The sequence below is a fragment of the Haliotis rubra genome, unplaced genomic scaffold (assembly GCF_003918875.1).
Source record: "Haliotis rubra isolate DU_JTF1 unplaced genomic scaffold, ASM391887v1 Scf62, whole genome shotgun sequence".
Taxonomy (NCBI): Eukaryota; Metazoa; Mollusca; class Gastropoda; order Lepetellida; family Haliotidae; genus Haliotis; species Haliotis rubra.
Window position 1 is genome coordinate 2,871,138 of NW_025767324.1, and position 22,831 is coordinate 2,893,968.

The 22,831-nt window shown below is 41.6% G+C and overlaps 1 protein-coding gene and 1 long non-coding RNA gene across 2 annotated transcripts; both read right to left on the minus strand.

Annotated features, from left to right (window-relative positions):
* Nucleotides 1–1,396: 1,396 nt before the first annotated feature.
* Nucleotides 1,397–4,707, minus strand: LOC124256203. Its single transcript, XR_006892853.1, has 3 exons — nucleotides 4,687–4,707; nucleotides 2,588–2,705; nucleotides 1,397–1,462 (listed from the first exon to the last, which is right to left on the minus strand). It is a non-coding gene; the product is annotated as an uncharacterized LOC124256203 (long non-coding RNA).
* A 3,727-nt stretch (nucleotides 4,708–8,434) lies between these two features.
* LOC124256196 (chlorophyllase-2-like) lies at nucleotides 8,435–17,048 on the minus strand. The gene is made up of 7 exons (XM_046690177.1): nucleotides 16,996–17,048; nucleotides 15,980–16,196; nucleotides 13,896–14,013; nucleotides 12,670–12,810; nucleotides 11,777–11,968; nucleotides 9,592–9,634; nucleotides 8,435–8,754 (listed from the first exon to the last, which is right to left on the minus strand). Exons 1-7 carry the CDS (start codon nucleotides 17,039–17,041, stop codon nucleotides 8,534–8,536), a joined length of 978 nt encoding a protein of 325 aa, XP_046546133.1. The 5' UTR covers nucleotides 17,042–17,048; the 3' UTR covers nucleotides 8,435–8,533.
* Between the last annotated feature and the right edge of the window lie 5,783 nt (nucleotides 17,049–22,831).

Sequence of the window (22,831 nt, forward strand, 5' to 3'; positions counted from 1 at the left end):
TTGGACCGCTTTGTAGAACAGATACCTGTGTAGTAGTAGGGGGTGTGGTAGTAGTGAGTGAGTTTAGTTTTACGCCGCACTCAGCAATATCCCAGCTATATGGCGGTGGTCTGTAAATAAAATCGAGTCTGGACACGACAATCCAGTCATCAACATCATGAGCATCGTTATACTACGCAATTTGGGATACGATGAAATGTGTCAACCAAGTCAGCGAGTCTGACCACTCGATCCCGTAAGTCGCCTCTCATGACAAGCATGGGTTACTGGAGACCACTTTTAACTCGTATCTTCATGGGTCACCCGTGTAGTAGTAGGGGGTGTGGTAGTAGCAGCATTAGGAGGTACGGTAGTAGGAGCAGCAGTAGATAGAGATGTGGCGTTAGTGGCAGCATCTATTAAAGTGAAGGTAAGTTGAAATTATTCACCTTGGCGTCCACGAGGACTTTAAGAGGTTCCCCCCACATGTTGTAGAAGTGGTTGTAGCCGAAACCAGCAATGATGCATGGGACGATGATCGTCCTCTTCGTGGACAGCTGCGTCCCCGTGATGAGAGCTGGGAGGGAGTAGTTGGTCTTTGTCGTGAACTGATAACTGAAGGGTTCCCAAAACACGACAGCCTGAAACAATGGTTCACACCGAACAATTACAACCAAACAAGCAACACTAGAACATATTTCAGTTATATTTGTTGTTTCACGCTGCACCCTGCAGTATTCTATCTATATGAGGTCGGTTTGTTAATAATCGAGTTTGGACCAGACAATCCCGTGATTGATATCACTAGCATCTATGTACCGAATTGAAATACGAGGATATGCATTAGTTAAGTCAGTCATGGTGTTTTATATGTAGTACGACTATGTATTGGAATCCTAAAAGGGGCATTGATGCGTTGCCATACCGTCGTCCTCACAAAAACTAGCAAAACGTGTCAAAACTAGGTTTTGTCAGTTCAGTTTCGCAAGATCTTCACGAGTCTATGAGGGCTTTTACCTTGGTGTTGTAATTTGTCGAGTCTTGAAAAGGCCATCTAGTGATTGACATCATGCACATCGATCTATACGCAACTGGAATAAAATAACATGCATCAACCAAATCAGCGAGCCTGACCACCCGATCCCGATGTAACCTGATGTCATTGTTCCACGAACGGAAGAAACTCAGCCACAAACGCCAACAGCCGTTTGGTACATGAAATTCTAAAAGGGACATTATCGCGCTGTCGCCTAGTCGCAAAAACAAGCAAACAGTGTCAAAACTAAGCAAAGCGCGACAATAGCCCTTCTAGGATACCATAGTTTAGACATAAATGCCGTACCAGGAACAAGGTATGGTTTCTCTCCGTCATCTTCAACAAAGCGTCGGCCCCGGCAGAGTGACTGAGAAGCCCGACGTGGTCCCAACTGCTATTCACGCCCGGTGTTACGGCTTGGATTAACCTCTGCAGGTTGGACTTCAGCTGAAAGTATATGCGCAGTATTGCTGACGGGCGTTTCATTTATCATCATTGCATCGTTCACACTCTCACCGTGGCCTGTAATCAATCGAACGACTTACAATAAGAGTGGGTGAGTATGGTTTTATGCCGCTTTTAACAATATTTCAGCAATATCACGTCGAGGGACACCAGAAATGAGCTTCACACATTATACCCATGGGGGGATTCGAACCCGGGCCTTCGGCGTGACGAGCGAATGCTTTAACCACTAGGCTACCCCACCTCCTCATCCATAAGAAATGCGCGGTTAACCAAGTCACCAGCCACACAACAGATCCATCTTGGTTGCTTTTTACGACAATCTAATGTTGATTGCAGCCCTGTCGCGCTTTCTAATTGAAGTTGAGTGACGTGTTAACCTTGCGCATGGCAGCGTCCTTAAGTGAATGAATCTGGACCGGATAATCCAGTGATTGATATCATTAACGACAAACATGGGTTGCTAAAGATCAGGGTGCCGTTGTACAAAGCGATCTTTGCTCTAAGGTGATCGTAACTCCCATACCTTAACACTGACTTACGACTGGCGAAGCGCTAAGGTTGCTTTGTACAACGGCCCCCAATTCTAACCCGGATAGGATTTTTACCATGCTGTTTTAATTTGTCGAGTCTGGAATAGGCAATGTAGTGATTGATATAATGATCATCGATCTACGTAATTGGAATAAAATAACCTGCATCAACCAAGTCAGCGAGTCTGACTACCCGATCCCAATGTAACCTGACAGCATGAAGGATGCCCCTATAGGCTGTGTTGATTTGTTCATTGAGTGAGTGAATGAGTTGGGTTTTATGCCGCTTTTAGCAATATCACGGCGGGGGACATCAGGAATGGGCTTCATACAATGTACCCATGTGGGGAATCGAACTCGGTTGTCGGAGTGAGGAGCGAACCCTTCAACCACTGAACTACCCCACCGCCCCATGTTAGCGCTAGAATGTCATGTCTAGCTGACAGTGGGTTCGCCGAAGACACGGGTTCGATTCAATCTGTGAAACCAATCCTTGTTGCAATGGATACAATATGGAGCCACTGCTCCCCTGGCAGAAATGGCACGAGCAGACGACGACCAGACTGATACTTACCCAGTAAAACTGCTCCATGTACTTGTCAGCGATGGAGCCAAGTTTCTCTTTGTTCATGTGGTAACCGGACGGGTTATCAAGCGCAGGAAAAATGTAGTCACTAGCGACCACGACGAATCTACAAACATTGGGGAATAGAATATTGAAACAATTCCAAAATTACGACGTTCTAAGGATAACTCAGGGATGTCGTAGTTGACATATTGAATATTACCTACTCAAGTTGATACTCAACAACACCTACCCATACTGAGTTGAGTTGAGTGTTACGTCACATCGGCATTACTTCAGCCATATAGCGACGAGACCAAGTCTGTACACATTTTAAGTACAAAGCTTAAATGAGTTGGGTTTTTAAACATAACATATTTATTCATGGCATTATTATTGGCCAACAGACAACGTCATAGCACAAAATGTTTAAAAAAACATGCAATCCGTCATTCACATTACATAGTTACAATTTTATGATACAGGTCAACTTCCCTTAGGTAGTTCACAATGAGATGCCCGCTCAAGCGGGAAAACAGATCTTTCAGATTTATCGCTTGGTAATGTGAATCACTTGCATTTGAAACGTCCACACAGTCAAGCAGTATATGCTTGATGGTATGGTGGCTGATTAGGGCTATCGCTTTTCTCGTGCTATCGCTTTCTCGTCTCGTGTTATCCCTTTCTCGTCTCATGTTATCGCTTTCTCGTCTCGTGATATCGCTTTCTCGCTTTCTCGCCTCCGCATTTGAAGGCGAGAAAGCGATGGCTCTAATCAGCCACCATATGATGGTGAACGCTTCATCGCAAGTGACACACATAGGAGGTCCATCTCCATCAATAGTCATGAGTAAACTGACTATGGCCAATACAACATCGTCGTAGAATTACCTTATCACGTCTTGACCCATGTTGAGCAACATAACTAAGGTACTGGATATCACAGCCTAAGTTAAGGTACAGTGTAACGATAGTTGAGTTCTCCTATGTTGAGCTTAAGAGTTGAGATAATTGATATCACCTACCCATGTTGAGGTACAGTGTTCTTTGTGTACTTTGATATGCAATTTTGAGATACTTCATATCACCTACCCCATTCTCTTCCCACAGAGGTTACTCCTGTCATATCTTCCTACGTAACCTGTTCTAATACGGCCATATTTCCCGGTTCTCGTAAAATCCCCTAGTGGCAAAAGATCGCAACACGAATTATCTCCCTTCTTTCTATCCAATCAGAACACGTGTTACATCGACTTAGATTCAACTTGACTAACACAAGCAAATGTGAGGCCACAAATATCCCCCATCTGCCGGGAACTTGTGTTGATGTTACATACAAGACGTTTAATGGCTAGCTTGTCCGTTGTCAACGAGGGCGATGGAGACGCCACTGATCCGCCATAACATGACTGTGTTCTGTCTAGAAGAAACGTTTGCGCATCGCGCAGGGGAAGAGGTTTAGTTTTCTCGAAGTATACGGAAATTACCGAGGCCTTGCGAATGATCACTTTTGAAACAACGTCGCTGATTGCACAACTAAATCTGATTACCTCCAATCACGAGTCTTGAACGCTCACACCATGAAAGGCCCGTATTAGAACAGAGGTTACGTAGGAAGATATGACAGGAGTAACCTCTGTGGGAAGAGAATGCACCTACCCATGCTCAGTTAGAGAGTTTAGGCGTTGGACTTCACCAACCCATGCTGAGCAATGATGTTGACGTACGTGGTATCACCAACCCTTGCTGAGCTACAGAGTTTCGAGGTGGACTTGACCTACCCATGTTGAACAATGGTGTTCACGAACGTGGTATCACCAACCCTTGCTGAGCTACAGAGTTTCGAGGTGGACTTGACCTACCCATGTTGAACAATGGTGTTCACGTACGTGGTATCACCTGCCATGCTGAGCTACAGAGTTTCGAGGTGGACTTGACCTACCCATGCTGAACAATGGTGTTCACCTACGTGGTATCACCAACCCATGCTGAGCTACAGAGTTTTGAGGTGGACTTGACCTACCCATGCTGAACAATGGTGTTCACGTATGTGGTATCACCTGCCCATGCTGAGTTTAATACAGAGTTTCGAGACTGACTTGACCTACCCATGCTGAGCTATTGCAGTGAGACACTCGGAGTGGAACGCGCTGAGAATGACACCGTCCAGTCCCGGGATAAAGAAGACAACGCCGTAGTCCCCGGTGACGTTAGGGTAATAGGCGACGGCGTGCAGGGGGCTCTTGTCTTCGAGGACGGTGACGACGACTTTCCCCGTTGTCAACGTGCCGGATTTTTATGGATCACCGTGGTCGACATACAGGCCTGCAGTGCATACAGTAATATACTCGTGACCAGACTTAATAATGGTCGTTTGTTGATGAGTGAATTGTGCTTTACGCCGTATTTCAGCCATATTATGAAGATTTAGTTCAGTGTGAAATGAAACAGCTGATGATTTTAGAAAAAAAAACATGTTTACAGTTTGGTTCATAATCTGGCGAAAACACATAATACGGCATATAACTCCATCTGGGTAACCCTTTTCATATCATTAGGGGCGGTGGGGTAGCCTAGTGGTTAAAGCGTTCGCTCGTCACGCCGAAGACTCGGGTTCGATTTCACACATGGGTACAATGTGTGAAGCCCATTTCTGGTGTCCCCCGCCATGATATTGCTGGAATATTGCTAAAAGCGGCGTAAAACTAAACTCACTCACTCATGTCATCGAGTCCGCATGTTGACCAATATCAATAAATAAAGAATGTCACGTTCAGGTGTGTTAAATATTCCGTAAAAACGACACGTATCACTACACAATGAAACGAAGGAATCCGTCAACCAAAAAGTTACTTACATTCAAAATCTTAAGACCATCTTAATTAACTTCATTTTTAAATATGAAAAATGTAAAAAGTATCTGGTCAATTTCGAAAGAAAAGCGTCTTTGACGTTTTCATCTCCTTGTTTATTAATTTCACCCAATCCAATGCTTCGTAAATGTTTTTAAATCAAACATTATAATTTTTACTTCGACCACTGACCTTACTGAGTAATCGGATTAATAGCACAGTTTGAATATCTCACCTGTAGCGATGGTGACGCACACGGGGATCAGTTGACTTCATGTTTACTATCGAGAGCAAAGACTGTTTATCGGTTTATCGACACGATGCATTGTATCACACAGATAACGCATTGCACGTTGCACAACATTGGTCAGGTGACTCAGGCAAGTGTCATGTGATCTCTACTCTGGTCTTATGGGCTCAAGAATTAATTAATGTCCATATTGATTACTATCCACGACTATTCACTACATTATGTTTCCAGTTTGTTTTGATAAATAAGCTGAAATGCCAGACGGACAGGCGGACAGCACAATGATGAAAATAGCTATCCAATCAAAAAGCTTTAGTGAGCGAGAGACATTCTGTGCTTTGTTAGCTATAGGAGGGATGAGAGTGGTGACGTAACTTCCGAACTTCCTGCATTTTCGAATAGATCCGGGATATTTATGAAAATTGTTCCATTTAAGTTTGACACACTAATGTTACCTGTTAGTGAGTTAGTGGGAGTGTGAAAAGAGGTTCAAAACACTTGAAAATTCTTTTTGTTTGAACTGTAGAGCAATAACGGTTTAGAAATTTTCAAGAACTAGGGGACACCAAGAATAGTCTTCGTATGATTTACCTATGTGAGGAGTGAACCCAGATCTTAAGTCGAATGAAAGAACCCTTTAAACAGGTGCTTATATTTTCAGGATAAACTGTTGTGCTTGCCTCATAGGACCTACATGCAGAAAGTAATAATAGTGCTATCACTCCTATGCTGTAAGACTACTTTGCGATAGCTGCAGTGCTATTCTGCACCCAGACGACATATGCAGTGCATGATAAATTTTAGAAAATGTATATTAAAGCATCTGGGTAGTTGTATTTTGGATTTGCAATGGCAATGTGTTGATTTATTAGTCTGTCATGTCAGAAAGAATACAATCCATGTTCAGTCTCAGCATACATGGTTCAAGTGACCATATGCCTGGCCATGTTGCTGTGATGCTGAAGTGATCACTCTGTAATTGTCTGCATAATTGTAATGATGCTTACTCTGATAGTAAGGAAAGGTAGTCAATAAAACAACTACACCATCACTCTGCTTCTTGTTTTCAGTGAGAGCGGCGGTGGGGTAGCCCAGTGGTTAAAGAGTTCGCTCATCACGCCAAAGACCCAGGTTTGATTCCCCACATGGGTACAATGTGTGAAGCCCATTTCTGGTGTCCTCCACTATGATATTGTAGGAATATTACTAAAAACCGCATAAAACTAAATACTCATTCACTCTCACTCACACACTCACTCACTCACACACACTCTTTTCAGTGAGTCAAGTCAAGTATTTTTATTCCGTATGTAGGCCACAGGCCCATATACATCATACATACATTTGTTTACAAATATAGATACACTTTAAAGGGCATACATATCATTAATACACGTGTTATTTGTTCAAATAGATTTCTTGTCAGTATAAATATAATATTTAATATAAACATATATACACACCTTTATAAACATTTAAAATGGACAAATCTGTGGTTTAAAGAACATTTATTGGAGTTTGATTGCTCTGATTTTATAAGCATGAAAGATATATTTACATAAATTTCTTAAAAGTGTTTGATTTTTGGTTGATAACAGGGACTAAAATTTATAGTAGTTTGGTTGTTTCTGATATACATATGGCAAGTATTTTAATCTAAGGGAGTTATATTCAGTACATATAAAAATAAAATGATACTCATCTTCTACACCCAGCTTACACAATGGACAATTACGAGTTGCAAACTCAACATTATTTAAACTCTCGGTAAATACGGTATCTTGAACTTTTATTCAATGTACAATTCCATGATTGAAAAAACATATCGATTGCAACAGTCTTGAATGAAGCTGCATCACCAACTGTCTGAGACATCCAGACGTAACCAAATCCATGTGAGAAAAGTATTTCTCGCATATGTCTTATATCCACAATTATCGTAATACATTTGCATTTTGTACACTTTCAAAGGAGTTCTATTTTGATGCATATGAATAACCTTTAACCAATATTTTAAAGTTTTACACAATGCGTTTATAAAGAGAGGATATCTTCCACACTCGCCATATACAATAGCAGTAGGTGTTTGAGTGCTTTCACAATTATTCCAACTGTATCAGTAACATATTCATGAACCATTTTTAATAAATGTTACCCTTTGTCAGGATACAATAATTGACCCCAAGTGGAAAATATACGCTAAAACACTTATACATATCAATAGTGTATTTATATATTTACAAAAAGACTTTCTTAATGAACACAGTATACACATTCATACATACATCAATAGACAATGTCTTATTTTTGTATCTCGTCGTTTTTTTTCACTTGAAATGCATGTTATGGAAAGACAAATGGGATAAAGAGCAGTCTGTCCTATGGTAGATGCCAGTGTTGATAGGATGGCGCTGACATGTTATATTTAAACTCATCAAGAGGTAGTGGTATCTTTGTCTGGTCGATGACGTAGTTGATGGTTTGGGAGAAGCCCTGGAGATAAACGACGAGGAAGGCAGATGTTATTCCCTGGGTGTACTGGTGGTAAGCTGGGATCATGGAGGCGTTACCTCCCAGACACGTCTTGGTATCGATACAGACTGTGGAGAAATACCAACATTATAGGATAGGTTGTTTGTCTTTGTTGTTTAACATTTCCTTCAGTTATACTCAAATTATAGTGAGTGAGAGAGTTTAGTTTTACACCAACTTTCAACCAAGACTTTCTTAATGAACACAGTATACACATTCATACATACATCAATAGACAATGTCTTATTTTTGTATCTCGTCGTTTTTTTTCACTTGAAATGCATGTTATGGAAAGACAAATGGGATAAAGAGCAGTCTGTCCTATGGTAGATGCCAGTGTTGATAGGATGGCGCTGACATGTTATATTTAAACTCATCAAGAGGTAGTGGTATCTTTGTCTGGTCGATGACGTAGTTGATGGTTTGGGAGAAGCCCTGGAGATAAACGACGAGGAAGGCAGATGTTATTCCCTGGGTGTACTGGTGGTAAGCTGGGATCATGGAGGCGTTACCTCCCAGACACGTCTTGGTATCGATACAGACTGTGGAGAAATACCAACATTATAGGATAGGTTGTTTGTCTTTGTTGTTTAACATTTCCTTCAGTTATACTCAAATTATAGTGAGTGAGAGAGTTTAGTTTTACACCAACTCAGCAATATTCCAGCTATATGGCGGTTGTCTGTAAATAATCGAGTCTGCGCTGGACAATCCAGTGATCAACAGCATGAGCATCAATATACGAAATTGGGATATGATGATATATGTCAACCAAGTCTGTGAGCCTGACCACCCCATCCTGTTAGTCGCCTCTTACGACAAGCATGGGTTACAGAAGACCAATTCTTCATGGGTTTATTCAAATTATATGACGGCGATGATTGACATTGATTGGACCTGGTGGTTGATACTATGAACAACTATCAGCGTGGTCAGGTTGCCATGCTATTCAATAAACCAAGTTACCCCTGTATATCAGGTGGCATGTTTTGGTGGACCAGTACAGGTTTTGGGAGATTGGTCTAACACAGAATTCCCATGACACTGTTCCAGAGGAGGCACCCAAACTCATAAACAATGAAACCTGGTTAATCCAGACGTTGTTCCAAACGAAACAGTTTACATTGATGGGGTTCATGTTAAACTGCGGCATTATATCTCGGTGGGCTAAACCAATGTAAGTCGGTACTGGTGGGCAACTACGGTAATCTCCTGTTTCACCTTATCATGTTATTATCTCACTGTCGATAGCAACCGTATGTTGTATATGTCAGTTTATACACTCTTCAGCATCGTTCATACATGACATACATGATAACCATATCTATAGTATCTACATAGGTACTATCTATATGTTTAGGTCGCGTTATCACACTTACAATCACGAAAGGCATAATCCATGAGGTCGCAGTGACCAAAGTTCTGTAAAGAAGAAATTATAAAATATAGAACAAACAATCTAAGTTTGCCTGTCTTTTTATTATTGGGGTCCTGTCCCACAAAATGATCGGAAAGCAAAGGTCTGGAATATGTGACAAGTCTGGATTACTACAGATTCAGTTTCTGAAAATCATCCATAGGCCCCCTTTTTATTATATTCTATTAGCATAATATAGAAAAACATTTTCTTCTGTAAAATATACTCTCCCAAAAAAGAAACGCATCATGAAAATAGCAATTTCATGTAGCAATGAATTAAAACGTGATTCATTTTACAAAAGGTTTTGCTCTGTTTATGAGTCCTATGGTGTTTATGTTTTTAAACATCACAACAAAACGCACCATCCGTAAAATACCCGTATTTAACAGCATGATTGTCAATTTCGGCGTGTAGCGCCAAAGAATACACAATTCACATGCAATGCACGTGAAAGTTGGGGATCAGATAGTCTCAATGATGGGTATAAAAGGTTGATCGCTGTCTGTCGATTATTCACTGTATTTGGAATATTGTTGACGAACGCAAAATGCCATGTCTAAGTGAAGCCAACCGTCATATCGCCATTGGTTTGCTAGAAGCTGGCCAGTCTCAATGTGCAGTTACCCGACGCATCAATGTTCACCAAAGCACCATTTCTCGGCTCTGATAGAGATATCGCCGGCAGAATGCGGTAGCAGATGCCCCTCGTAGTGGGCGACCTCGAGCGACCACTGCGGCAAAGGATCGCTACATCCGGGTACATCACCTGCGTCATCGAACAGCTACGGCGACCAGTACCGCTCGAGAAATACCCGGATTGAGGAGGCTTTCTGCACAGACCGTCAGGAACAGGTTGACAGAGGCTGGTTTACATGCCAGAAGACCTTATTTTGGCCCTGTGCTTCGACAACAACATCGTCGACATCGAGTTTAATGGTGCACCAACGTTCAGGCCTGGAACCTACCGAATTGGCGTAGAATCTGGTTCAGTGATGAATCACGATTTTTTGTTGGAACGACGCGATGGAAGAATGCCGGTGTACAGACGTCGACGTGAACGTTTCGCCGACGCTTGCGTTCCCCAAGTTGACAGATTCGGCCGGGGAAGTGTTATGATGTGGGGAGCGATCACCTGTCGTAGGAGAAGTGATTTGGTGATTTGGTGACGAAATCCTACGCCCACACCTCCTTCCAATCATTGATCGCTGCAGAGGGAGTTGTTTCAACAGGACAATGCCAGGCCCCACACAGCACCCACACTAGAGACTTCCTCCAGACCCACAACATCAATGTGCTCCCCTGGCCCTCAAGATCACCGGACTTAAACCCGATCGAACATGTGTGGGATGCCCTGGACAGACGGTGCGACGCCGTAACCCTCAGCCCCAGACACTTCAGCAACTCGCACAGGCACTACAGGCAGAGTGGGCTGCGATTGGGCAACACGAGATTCTGAGACTTATTCGTTCGATGCCGAGGCGATGCCGTGCAGTTCTTGATGCCCACGGTGGTCACACGAGGTATTGACTTCAGCGCCACCACACGTCTCCATGTGACACTCAAACTGACTTTCCTCGAGTTGGTGCCAAAGACGGATAAGTCTGCATTCCCAGTGTGCAATTTCGCTATATTTCATTAACTCATAAAGCCTACAAGATGTTTCCAAAATAAACATAAAAATACAGCTGAAATTCCTATATGCGTTTCTATTTTTGGGAGAGTATATGTTCATTTCAGTGACTAAATGTTGGTCTATGCGAAGGTGATCTCACTCCCATACTTTAGCATACACTTACAAGGTCGTAGGGCTTGGACCGCTTTGTAGAACAGATACCTGTGTAGTAGTAGGGTGTGGTAGTAGTGAGTGAGTTTAGTTTTACGCCGCACTCAGCAATATCCCAGCTATATTGCGGTGGTCTGTAAATAATCGAGTCTGGACACGACAATCCAGTCATCAACATCATGAGTATCGTTATACTACGCAATTTGGGGTGTGTGGTAGTAGCAGCATTAGGAGACCACTTTTAAACTCGTACGGTAGTAGTAGTAGTAGCTTTGTAGTAACAGTAGGAGGTACGGTGTAGGAGCAGATGTGGCGTTAGTGGCAGCATCTATTAAAGTGAAGGTAAGTTGAGCTTATTCACCTTGGCGTCCACGAGCACTTTAGGAGGTTCCCCCCACATGTCGTAGAAGTGGTTGTAGCCGAAACCAGGGATGATGCATGGGACGATGATCGCCTTCTTCGTGGACAGCTGCGTCCCCGTGATGAGAGCTGGGAGGGAATAGTTGGTCTTTGTCGTGAACTGATAACTGAAGGGTTCCCAAAACACGACAGCCTGAAACAATGGTTCACACCGAACAATTACAACCAAACAAGCAACACTAGAACATATTTCAGTTATATTTGTTGTTTCACGCTGCACCCTGCAGTATTCTATCTATATGAGGTCGGTTTGTTAATAATCGAGTTTGGACCAGACAATCCCGTGATTGATATCACTAGCATCTATCTACCGAATTGAAATACGAGGATATGCATTAGTTAAGTCAGTCATGGTGTTTTATATGTAGTACGACTTTGTATTGGAATCCTAAAAGGGGCATTGATGCGTTGCCATACCGTCGTCCTCACAATAACTAGCAAAAAGTGTCAAAACTAGGTTTTGTCAGTTCAGTTTCGCAAGATCTTCACGGGTCCATTAGGGCTTTTACCTCGGTGTTTTCATTTGTCGAGTCTGGAAAAGGCAATCTAGTGATTGACATCATGCACATCGATCTATACGCAACTGGAATAAAATAACATGCATCAACCAAATCAGCGAGCCTGACCACCCGATCCCGATGTAACCTGATGTCATTGTTCCACGAAGGGAAGAAACTCAGCCACAAACGTCAACAGCCGTTTGGTACATGAAGTTCTAAAAGGGACATTATCGCGCTGTCGCCTAGTCGCAAAAACAAGCAAACAGTGTCAAAACTAAGCAAAGTGCGACAATGGCCCTTCTAGGATACCATAGTTTAGACATAAATGCCGTACCTGGAACAAGGTATGGTTTCTCTCCGTCATCTTCAACATAGCGTCGGCCCCGGCAGAGTGACTGAGAAGCGCGACGTGGTCCCAACTGCTATTCACGCCCGGTGTTACGGCTTGGATTAACCTCTGCAGGTTGGACTTCAGCTGAAAGTATATGCGCAGTATTGCTGACGCGCCTTTAATTTAGCATTACTGCATCGTTCACACTCACCGTGGCCTGTAATCAATCGAACGACTTACAATAAGAGTGGGTGAGTATGGTTTTATGCCGCTTTTAGCAATATTTCAGCAATATCACGGACAAGGGACACCAGAAATGAGCTTCACACATTATACCCATGCGGGTATTCGAACCTGGCCTTCGGCGTGACGAGCGAATGCTTTAACCACTAGGCTACCCCCACCGCTTTACGACAATCTAATGTTGATGCAGCCCTGCCGCGCTTTCTAATTGAAGTTGACATAAGACCGTTAACCTTTGCGCATGGCAGCGTCCTTAAAGTGGAAATGAATCTGACCGGATAATCCAGTGCGGGCATTGATACCATTAACGACAAACATGGGTTGTTAGAGATCAGGGTGCCGTTGTACAAAACGATCTTTAATAGCGCTTAGGTGATCGTAACTCCCATACCTTAACATTGACTTACGACTGGCTAAGCGCTAAGGTTGCTTTGTACCACGGCCCCAATTCTAACCCGGATAGGATTTTTACCATGCTGTTTTTAATTTGTCGAGTCTGGAATAGGCAATGTAGTGATTGATATAATGATCATCGATCTACGTAACTGGAATATAATAACCTGCATCAACCAAGTCAGCGAGTCTGACTACCCGATCCCAATGTAACCTGACAGCATGAAGGATGCCCCTATAGGCTGTGTTGATTTGTTCACTGAGTGAGTGAATGAGTTGAGTTTTATGCCGCTTTTAGCAATATCACGGCGGGGGACATCAGGAATGGGCTTTACACAATGTACCCATGTGCGGAATCGAACTTGGTTGTCGGAGTGAGGAGCGAACCCTCCAACCACTGAACTACCCCACCGCCCCATTTGTTAACTGTGATGTTTCCGCTAGAATGCCATGTCTAGCGGACAGTGGGTTCCCCGAAGACACGGGTTCGATTCAATCTGTGAAACCAATCCTTGTTGCAATGGATACAATATGGAGCCACTGCTCCCCTGGCAGAAATGGCACGAGCAGACGACGACCAGACTGATACTTACCCAGTAAAACTGCTCCATGTACTTGTCAGCGATGGAGTCAAGTTTCTCTTTGTTCATGTGGTAACCAGTCGGGTTATCAAGCGCAGGAAAAATGTAGTCACTAGCGACCACGACGAATCTACAAACATTGGGGAATAGAATATTGAAACAATTCCAAAATTACGACGTTCTGAGGATAACTCAGGGATGTCGTAGTTGACATATTGAATATTACCCACTCAAGTTGATACTCAACAACACCTACCCATACTGAGTTGAGTTGAGTGTTACGTCACATCGGCATTACTTCGGCCATATAGCGACCAGACCAAGTCTGTACACATGGTCATTTGAAGTACAAAGCTTAAATGAGTTGGGTTTTTAAAAATAACATATTTATTCGTGACAAACAGACAACGTCATAGCTCAAAAAAAAATTAAAAACGTTCAATCGGTCATTCACATTACATAGTTACAATTTATGATACAGGTCAACTTCCCTTAGGTAGTTCACAATGAGATGCCCGCTCAAGCGGGAAACAAATCTTTCAGATTTATCGCTTGGTAATGTGAATCCCTTGCATTTGAAACGCCCACACAGTCAAGCAGTATATGCTTGATGGTGAACGCTTCATCGCAAGTGACACACATAGGAGGTCCATCTCCATCAATAGTCATGAGTAAACTGACTATGGCCAATACAACATCGTCGTAGAATTACCTTATCACGTCTTGACCCATGTTGAGCAACATAACTAAGGTACTGGATATCACAGCCTAAGTTAAGGTACAGTGTTACGATAGTTGAGTTCTCCTATGTTGAGCTTAAGAGTTGAGATAATTGATATCCCCTAACAGCCCTAGTTGAGACATTTGATATCACCTACCCATGTTGAGGTACAGTGTTCAGATACCTGACAGCACCTATCCCCTTTGATATGCAGTTTTGAGATACTTCATATCACCTACCCATGCTGAGCTACAGAGTTTCGATGTGGACTTGACCTACCCAAGCTGAGCTATAGTGTTAACTTACGTGGTATCACCAACCCATGCTGAGCTACAGAGTTTCGAGGTGGACTTGACCTACCCATGCTGAGCTATGGTGTTGACGTGTGTGGTATCACCAACCCATGCTGAGCTACAGAGTTTCGTGTTGGACTTGACCTACCCATGCTGAACTATAGTTTTGACGTGATATCACCTGCCCATGCTGAGGTACAGTGTTCAGATACCTGACAGCACCTATCCACTTTGATATGCAGTTTTGAGATACTTCATATCACCTACCCATGCTCAGTTAGAGAGTTTAGGCGTTGGACTTCACCAACCCATGCTGAACAATGGTGTTCATGTACGTGGTATCACCAACCCTTGTTGAGCTACAGAGTTTCGGGGTGGACTTGACCTACCCATGCTGAACAATGGTGTTCACGTACGTGGTATCACCTACCCTTGCTGAGCTACAGAGTTTCGAGGTGGACTTGACCTACCCATGCTGAACAATGGTGTTCACGTACGTGGTATCACCAACCCTTGTTGAGCTACAGAGTTTCAAGGTGAACTTGACCTACCCATGCTGAACAATGGTGTTCACGTACGTGGTATCACCTACCCTTGCTGAGCTACAGAGTTTCGAGGTGGACTTGACCTACCCATGCTGAACAATGGTGTTCACGTACGTGGTATTACCAACCCTTGCTGAGCTACGGAGCTTCGAGGTGGACTTGACCTACCCATGCTGAACAATGGTGTTCACGTACGTGGTATCACCAACCCTTGCAGAGCTACAGAGTTTTGAGGTGGACTTCACCTACCCATGCTGAACAATGGTGTACACGTACGTGGTATCACCTAGCCTTGCTGAGCTACAGAGTTTCGAGTTGGACTTGACCTACCCATGCTGAGCTACAGAGTTTCGAGGTGGACTTGACCTACCCATGCTGAGCTATGGTGTTAACGTACGTGGTATCACCTACCCATGCTGAGCTACAGAGCTTCGAGTTGGACTTGACCTACCCATGCTGAGCTATGGTTTTGGCGTATGTGGTATTACCTGCCCATGCTGAGTTTAATACAGAGCTTCAATATAGGACTTGACCTACCCATGCTGAGCTATTGCAGTGAGATACTCGGAGTAGAACGCGCTGAGAATGACACCGTCCAGTCCCGGGATAAAGAAGACAACGCCGTAGTCCCCGGTGACGTTAGGGTAGTAGGCGACGGCATGCAGGGGGCTCTTGTCTTCGAGGACGGTAACGACGACTTTCCCCGTTGTCAACGTGCCGGATTTGTATGGATCACCGTGGTCGACATACAGGCCTGCAGTGCATTCAGTAATATACTCGTGACCAGACTTAATAATGGTCGTTTGTTGATGAGTGAATTGTGCTTTACGCCGTATTTCAGCCATATTATGAAGATTTAGTTCAGTGTGAAATGAAACTGCTGATGATTTTAGTAAAAAAAACAGGTTAACAGTTTGGTTCATAATCTGGCGAAAACTGGATTCGAAAACAAGATCACAAGATCCTGGCCCACATACGGCACATAACTCCAACTGGGCAACCCGTTTCATATCATTAGCGGCGCAATGGGGTAGCCTAGTGGTTAAAGCGTTCGCTCGTCACGCCGAAGGCTCGGGTTCGATTTCACACATGGGTACAATGTGTGAAGCCCATTTCTGGTGTCCCCCGCCATGATATTGCTGGAATATTTCTAAAAGCGGCGTAAAATTAAACTCACTCACTCATGTCATCGAGTTCGCATGTTGACCAATATCAATTAATAAAGAATGTCACGTCTAGGTGTGTTTAAATATTCCGTAAAACGCGTACACGTATCACTACACAATGAAACGAAGGAATCCGTCAACCAAAAAGTTACTTACATTCAAAATCTTAAGACAATGTTAATTAACTTCATTTTTTAAATATGAAAAATGTAAAAAGTATCTGGTCAATTTCGAAAGAAAAGCGTCTTTGACGTTTTCATCTCCTAGTTTATTAATTTCACCCAATCCAATGCTTCGTAAATGTTCTTAAATCAAACATTATAATTTTTACTTCGACCACTGACCTTACTGAGTAATCGGATTAATAGCACAGTTTGAATATCTCACCTGTAGCGATGGTGACGCACACGAGGATCAGAGCGGTTGACTTCATGTTTGCTATCGAGAGCAAAGACTGTTTATCGGTTTATCGACACGATGCATTGTATCACACAGATAACGCATTGCACGTTGCACAACATTGGTCAGGTGACTCAGGCAAGTGTCACGTGATCTCTAGTCTGGTCGTTTTGGCTAAAGATTTAATTAATGTCCATATTGATTACTATCCTCGACTATTCACTACATTATGTTTCCAGTTTGTTTTGATAAAGAAGCTGAAATACCAGACGGACAGGCGGACAGCACAATGATGAAAATAGCTATCCAATCAAAAAGCTTTAGTGAGCGAGAGACATTCTGTGCTTTGTTAGCTATAGGAGGGATGAGAGTGGTGACGTAACTTCCGAACTTCCTGCATTTTCGAATAGATCCGGGATATTTATGAAAATTGTTCCATTTAAGTTTGACACCCTATAAAAAAAAATAGTTTGGCTTGAAATGCTTGTGGACCCGTTTTTTTTGTAAATATCTCTTCATCCAATGACCCAATCGATCTCAAACTGTGCAAGTGGATGTTTTTTAGACAACCTAATCACATTGTAAATCACCGATGTTATGCATTTGTATTAAAGAATCTGCCTATGTAACTGTCAACAAAATAAACAGCAGAACGCAGACTGCTTGCAGAGGGAGGGAGCCAATGACCTGTAACAGCGGCAGTGTTGGGTCATAAACGTAAATGCACGTGCAGTTCAAGATAGTTACCTGTGCACTGCACAGTGATAGACTGTTTGGATCATTCACATTGACTACTTCTAGCTGTCATCATGAAAGCTTATTCAGATGATGCTAAACGTGTAATTAGAAATGTGTTGAGAGCAAACGTAGCAAACCGATTTATAAGGTGTCGGATTACATGAAACGTACAACTTTTGCTCTTGGCATGAAAAAGAACATCGTGCTAAAAATTGTGAAAAATAAACCAACAACCAATAAACAAAACCTTGTACAAAAAGGTAGGCATCCAAAGTTAGATTCTTTTTGACATCAGGGTCATCCAGCATAGCTGACCTACATTGACGAACGTTGACCTTTATGACCCAACTCTGCCGCTGTTACAGGTCATTGGCTCCCTCCCTCTGCAAGCAGTCTGCGTTCTGCTGTTTATTTTGTTGACAGTTACATAGGCAGATTCTTTAATACAAATGCATAACATCGGTGATTTACAATGTGATTAGGGTTGTCTAAAAAACATCCACTTGCACAGTTTGAGATCGATTGGGTCATTGGATGAAGAGATATTTACAAAAAAACGGGTCCACAAGCATTTCATGCCAAACTTTAATGTTCCTTTTATTTTCCTTGTAAACTGTTCCTGATTTGTAGAAGGTAAAATCTTGATCTGTCAGGATACGATCTCGAAAGAATGAGTTTAGTTTTACGCCGCACTCAGCAATATTCCAGCCATATGGCGGCGGTCTGTAAATAATCGATTCCGGACCAGAAAATCCAGTCATCAACAGCGTGTTCATCGATCTACGCAATTGGGATACGACTTGTAAAACAAAATGAAAACTCTTTTAAATTAATTTATGTCGTTTAAGGGGAAATAAATCAGGTGTGTACTTTCGTCTGTACGTCAGTGTCAAAGTTAGTTATCAGCAATGACTGGACTGTAGCACACGGTTTGACAGATGACTCAGCCAATGCGGGTCAACAGCAGCCCTGATATGTCACGCTCAAACCTTTCTGATATCTCCTTCACGGCACGGAGATATAATAGTACAAAATGTGTCAATATCTTCCAAGGATATGTTTGTGGAATACAGTTCTGATCTAAGTGGTCAAGTAAATACAGCGTCAGTTGCACTGTAAAAAATAGTGTTAGGCATTAACGCGTTAATATGTTAAATATTTAACATCTCCGTTTATACGGAAACCTCAGGTGTTGATTTGCCAACGCCTTGATGTTAATCATATAACACAGGCGTTAATGTGTGGTAGCCTATGTACGTCTTCAAACAATGTCAGTGCACAGCGATGAGTACGGATAGATCTTGTTGTTAATGAAAATGTGTATCATATTAGATATGGTAATGTGTTCGAAATATTAAAAAATAATCTGTTTCAACTAATCTTACCTCAGACATTTTGGTTAAATTTGCTGTACAGCTGGAAAGTTGGTCTAAAGTTATTGCCCCTCTAACTAATCTAATTGAAATAACATTGGGCTAAAATGAAATAAGATGTCGTAATCCTTTGTTTTACATACACGTAATATTATTTGCATGGCAAGTACGACTTACGTAATATTATTAACATCAGTGTTCATTTATTTACACCAGTGTTAATATATCTCTCTTCTTTATTAACATTAGTGTTAATCTGTCAACGCAAGCGTGCCTCGATACATTTTGGCGCCAATGAATGGTGATCGAGGCAATCGCTGCACCTCTACCGGCCTCATATTACATAATAACTAGACATTCTTTAGATATCTTCAAATGGATGTCAGCATTTTCAAAACGCAGTGATTTCAATGCGAATATCGTCTGTCAACTCGCGCGATCGTAGCGTAAAGACGTAAACGCTTTGATGGCGCAATAAGCTATTTTTAGAATGTGGCGTGCCAGTTCGCTAAAAGGTAGGGAAAAGTAGTAACCCACACACGGGATATATTAATTTCATTTAATATCATTATTTCCATGAAAAATAGGTATCACTTATTCAGACAGGACATTAAGTTTGTATGTAACATGACATTGTGACAAATGAACCAAGGGAGGTAACTCTACGGCAACAGTGCCGTCATCTTCCAAAAGTGCCGTCATCTACGGGGTTTACACATTCCACTGCACGATCCTCGCCATTTTAGAAGACTGAACAAGCTGACGTTGTCATTATTCTCCCCCCAGGTAAGCGCTATGCGAAAATATAGTACCTACATTGATGATATTGCAAAGATAATGTTCACATATTAATGTTTACATGTTGTATTGATGGTGGCAGCCTAAGATCATGTGTAGACAGTGATTCATAACCTAGACTGGGCAACCACATAGTCAAGTGGGTGGTGTACGTTTATCTAAAACATCTGAATCGATGCTAAAACTAACAATTTTTTTCTGTCTTGCTAAAGTTATCAAGTCACTAAGTATTTTTCTAAGTCTTTTTCAGCACATCCAGTTGTTGTTTTATTGCCAAATTCTTTACGTGCACTTATTTCTGACATGAAATGATTTGCAGGTCATTGGAACTTCAGGTGATTATTTCAACTCTAATATTTTATGTATCATTGTAGATTTAAATCGGGTATATTGTTCCCTGGGAAAATGTAATTCAATATTCTTGACAGGAACCGAGAAATTTACCTGTCTGACTTTCTGGAATTATGATCTACAAACAATAAGATGAGAGAAATAAATACATTCGAACATCATTACATTTCCATTATGGTTCTGACCTAACCTAAATGTGGTCTTCAGGTTCCCACTTACTTCCACATTAACTAACATATGATACTTTCATTTTGTTTCAGCAGATCTCTCAAGCCGCAGTCTACTGTCTGCGCTGCCAACCCCAGACAGGATCCCCTTCCTGATCTTGCACCTACTACGATTGCAGCCCTTCAAGCAGGTGAAAGGAGCAGCCAGATTTTTAACTCTGTATTGAAGCGAGTGAAACGTTTCACACAACTGTTTATCCATCGATGTCATCTTCACCATACTATCAATCAATCGGCAGGAGGATGGTGGCAAAATATCCTTCATTTGCCTATGCACATGGCAAGACACCTTGGGTAAGTTTGAGTTGGTTTCAGTTTTTATCTCTTATTCAGTGATGTAGTGTCAAGGTGCATACATACTGATAGTTCGCATATCCCAAGTATTCGACTTTTACTAATTTCATTATTTATGGCTCTTGTATTACAGAACTTGATATTCTGTGATTCTTTTTGTTTTATCACAGTGTAATTATTTTCAGATAATGTTTTTGGTTGAACTGCATATGATTTAGAATTAGGCACTCTTCTGTTAGATTTCAGTAAGATCTTGTGATTTAAAAACACTCGTCTGAATGTTCTTTTCTTAAATAAATGCATGAGACTCAATACCCCCAATTTGTGAATTCAATATTATCTGTTTGCTATAACCAAGAAACACACTCCTTCTTTCTAATCGAAGGTTAAAACAAACTCTCTATTGTGTCTTTTCAGAGCTTTTTGTGTCCAAATTGAGTCAGCGATGCGCACCAGTAGATTTCAAAACAATGCAAACGAGACCTGCGCCTAAGGATTCTGAAGATGCACAACCTCAGAAGTTGTTCAAGATGGCTAATAAATCATCAGGTGTGACATCAGAGAAAGATTTTGCATCCCATCTTGATGAAATAGAGAAGGAATGGGAAGGAAAGCAATCAATTACTCATCTGCGAACCCTACTAAAACAGACAAGACAATTCCGCAAAAGAGTGGCAAAACCACCTTGAAGACCGGGAAGATTGAGCCCATTTTAGAAAAGTTCCCTTGTTTTGAGGGAAGGATGCTTTGTAAGTATAAATCATTTGAGCTTATTAAACAGCAAATTTTTTGTTTCAAATTTAGTTTCCCTAAAGTGCTTCCTTGGAAATCTTCATGTGTCCTTAAACCCTATTTATTATATACGGACGTTACAGGTATACAAAAGTACTTGTACAGTGTTATCACATTAGTTGATTTATGGTCATTGTTGTGCTAGTGTTAATCTTATATTGAACAAGCAGGCAAGCCCTGTTGCATGTCTTTGTGCCTCTTAATCATTAAATACATTCTAACATACTGTTTCAGTTGGTGTATGAATTCTTTGGCCAACGCAGTGATGATCCAGAGGAAGCGAGGGAAGAAATTGCCAGAAATATGGAATGGATAATGCAGACTGTCGCATCTAAGAAAACTGCACCTGAGGCATGTATTATTGGCTCCAGAAAAGTCAAGATGTATATTTCATTTCAATTTCTTGTTACAAGTTGCTTGTCATATGGCTTATATTATTTAATATCATAATTTAATTTGTTTCGAATTAGATATGGTGAACTATCAAAATACCTAACTAATTTCACTAACCCTCTGTGATACCTTAATATGTTAATTAATATTGATTTGATATGGTTATTGTTTCAAACTGGGTTAACATGTAATTGGAAATTATTATTTTAATAATTATTGTTTCAAATTTTCAGGGTACTGATGCTCAAAAAGCATCCAACTGTTCCGGGATTTGGAGAAGCTTGTTTCCAAGCAAAAGGGCAAGGGTTTGAAGTCAAAGACCTGCATTACCATAGTCAATGTAAGATTGTTTGAAAATGATGTACTACTGTAAGTATTGTTACACTTGAAAACTGGTTTACTTCATTCCTAAAGTAAGTGCTTGTGATCAGCTTTATGACAAATGGAAATGCAGTAGACTGCAAGGACAGGTGATACCTTTATGATAAAGATATATTTAAGATATTTTATATTTACAAATAGCAGTATAGTTATGAATAGATGTTTCATTTACTTAATACTGTTGTGAGATCAACTTGTAAACTGACAATATTCAGCCCTAACAAAAATGTTATTTTATGTTAGCAGGATGTGAAGAGTGTGGAAACAGTTCCTCGGAAACATCTGCACAGCCAAGTGGAAGAGGCTCCTCATCTTGTGGTCTTCCTTGACAGCTCAAAACACATCCTATGCCAATTCATTGTAGGAGACAATGTAAAGATTATTCTTCAAACACAGTCATTGTTTGATGCAGTGATCAGTCTCCTTGGGAGTTACTATGTTTTTGATTTTGAGTACCCCCCTGCATATTGCCAGGTT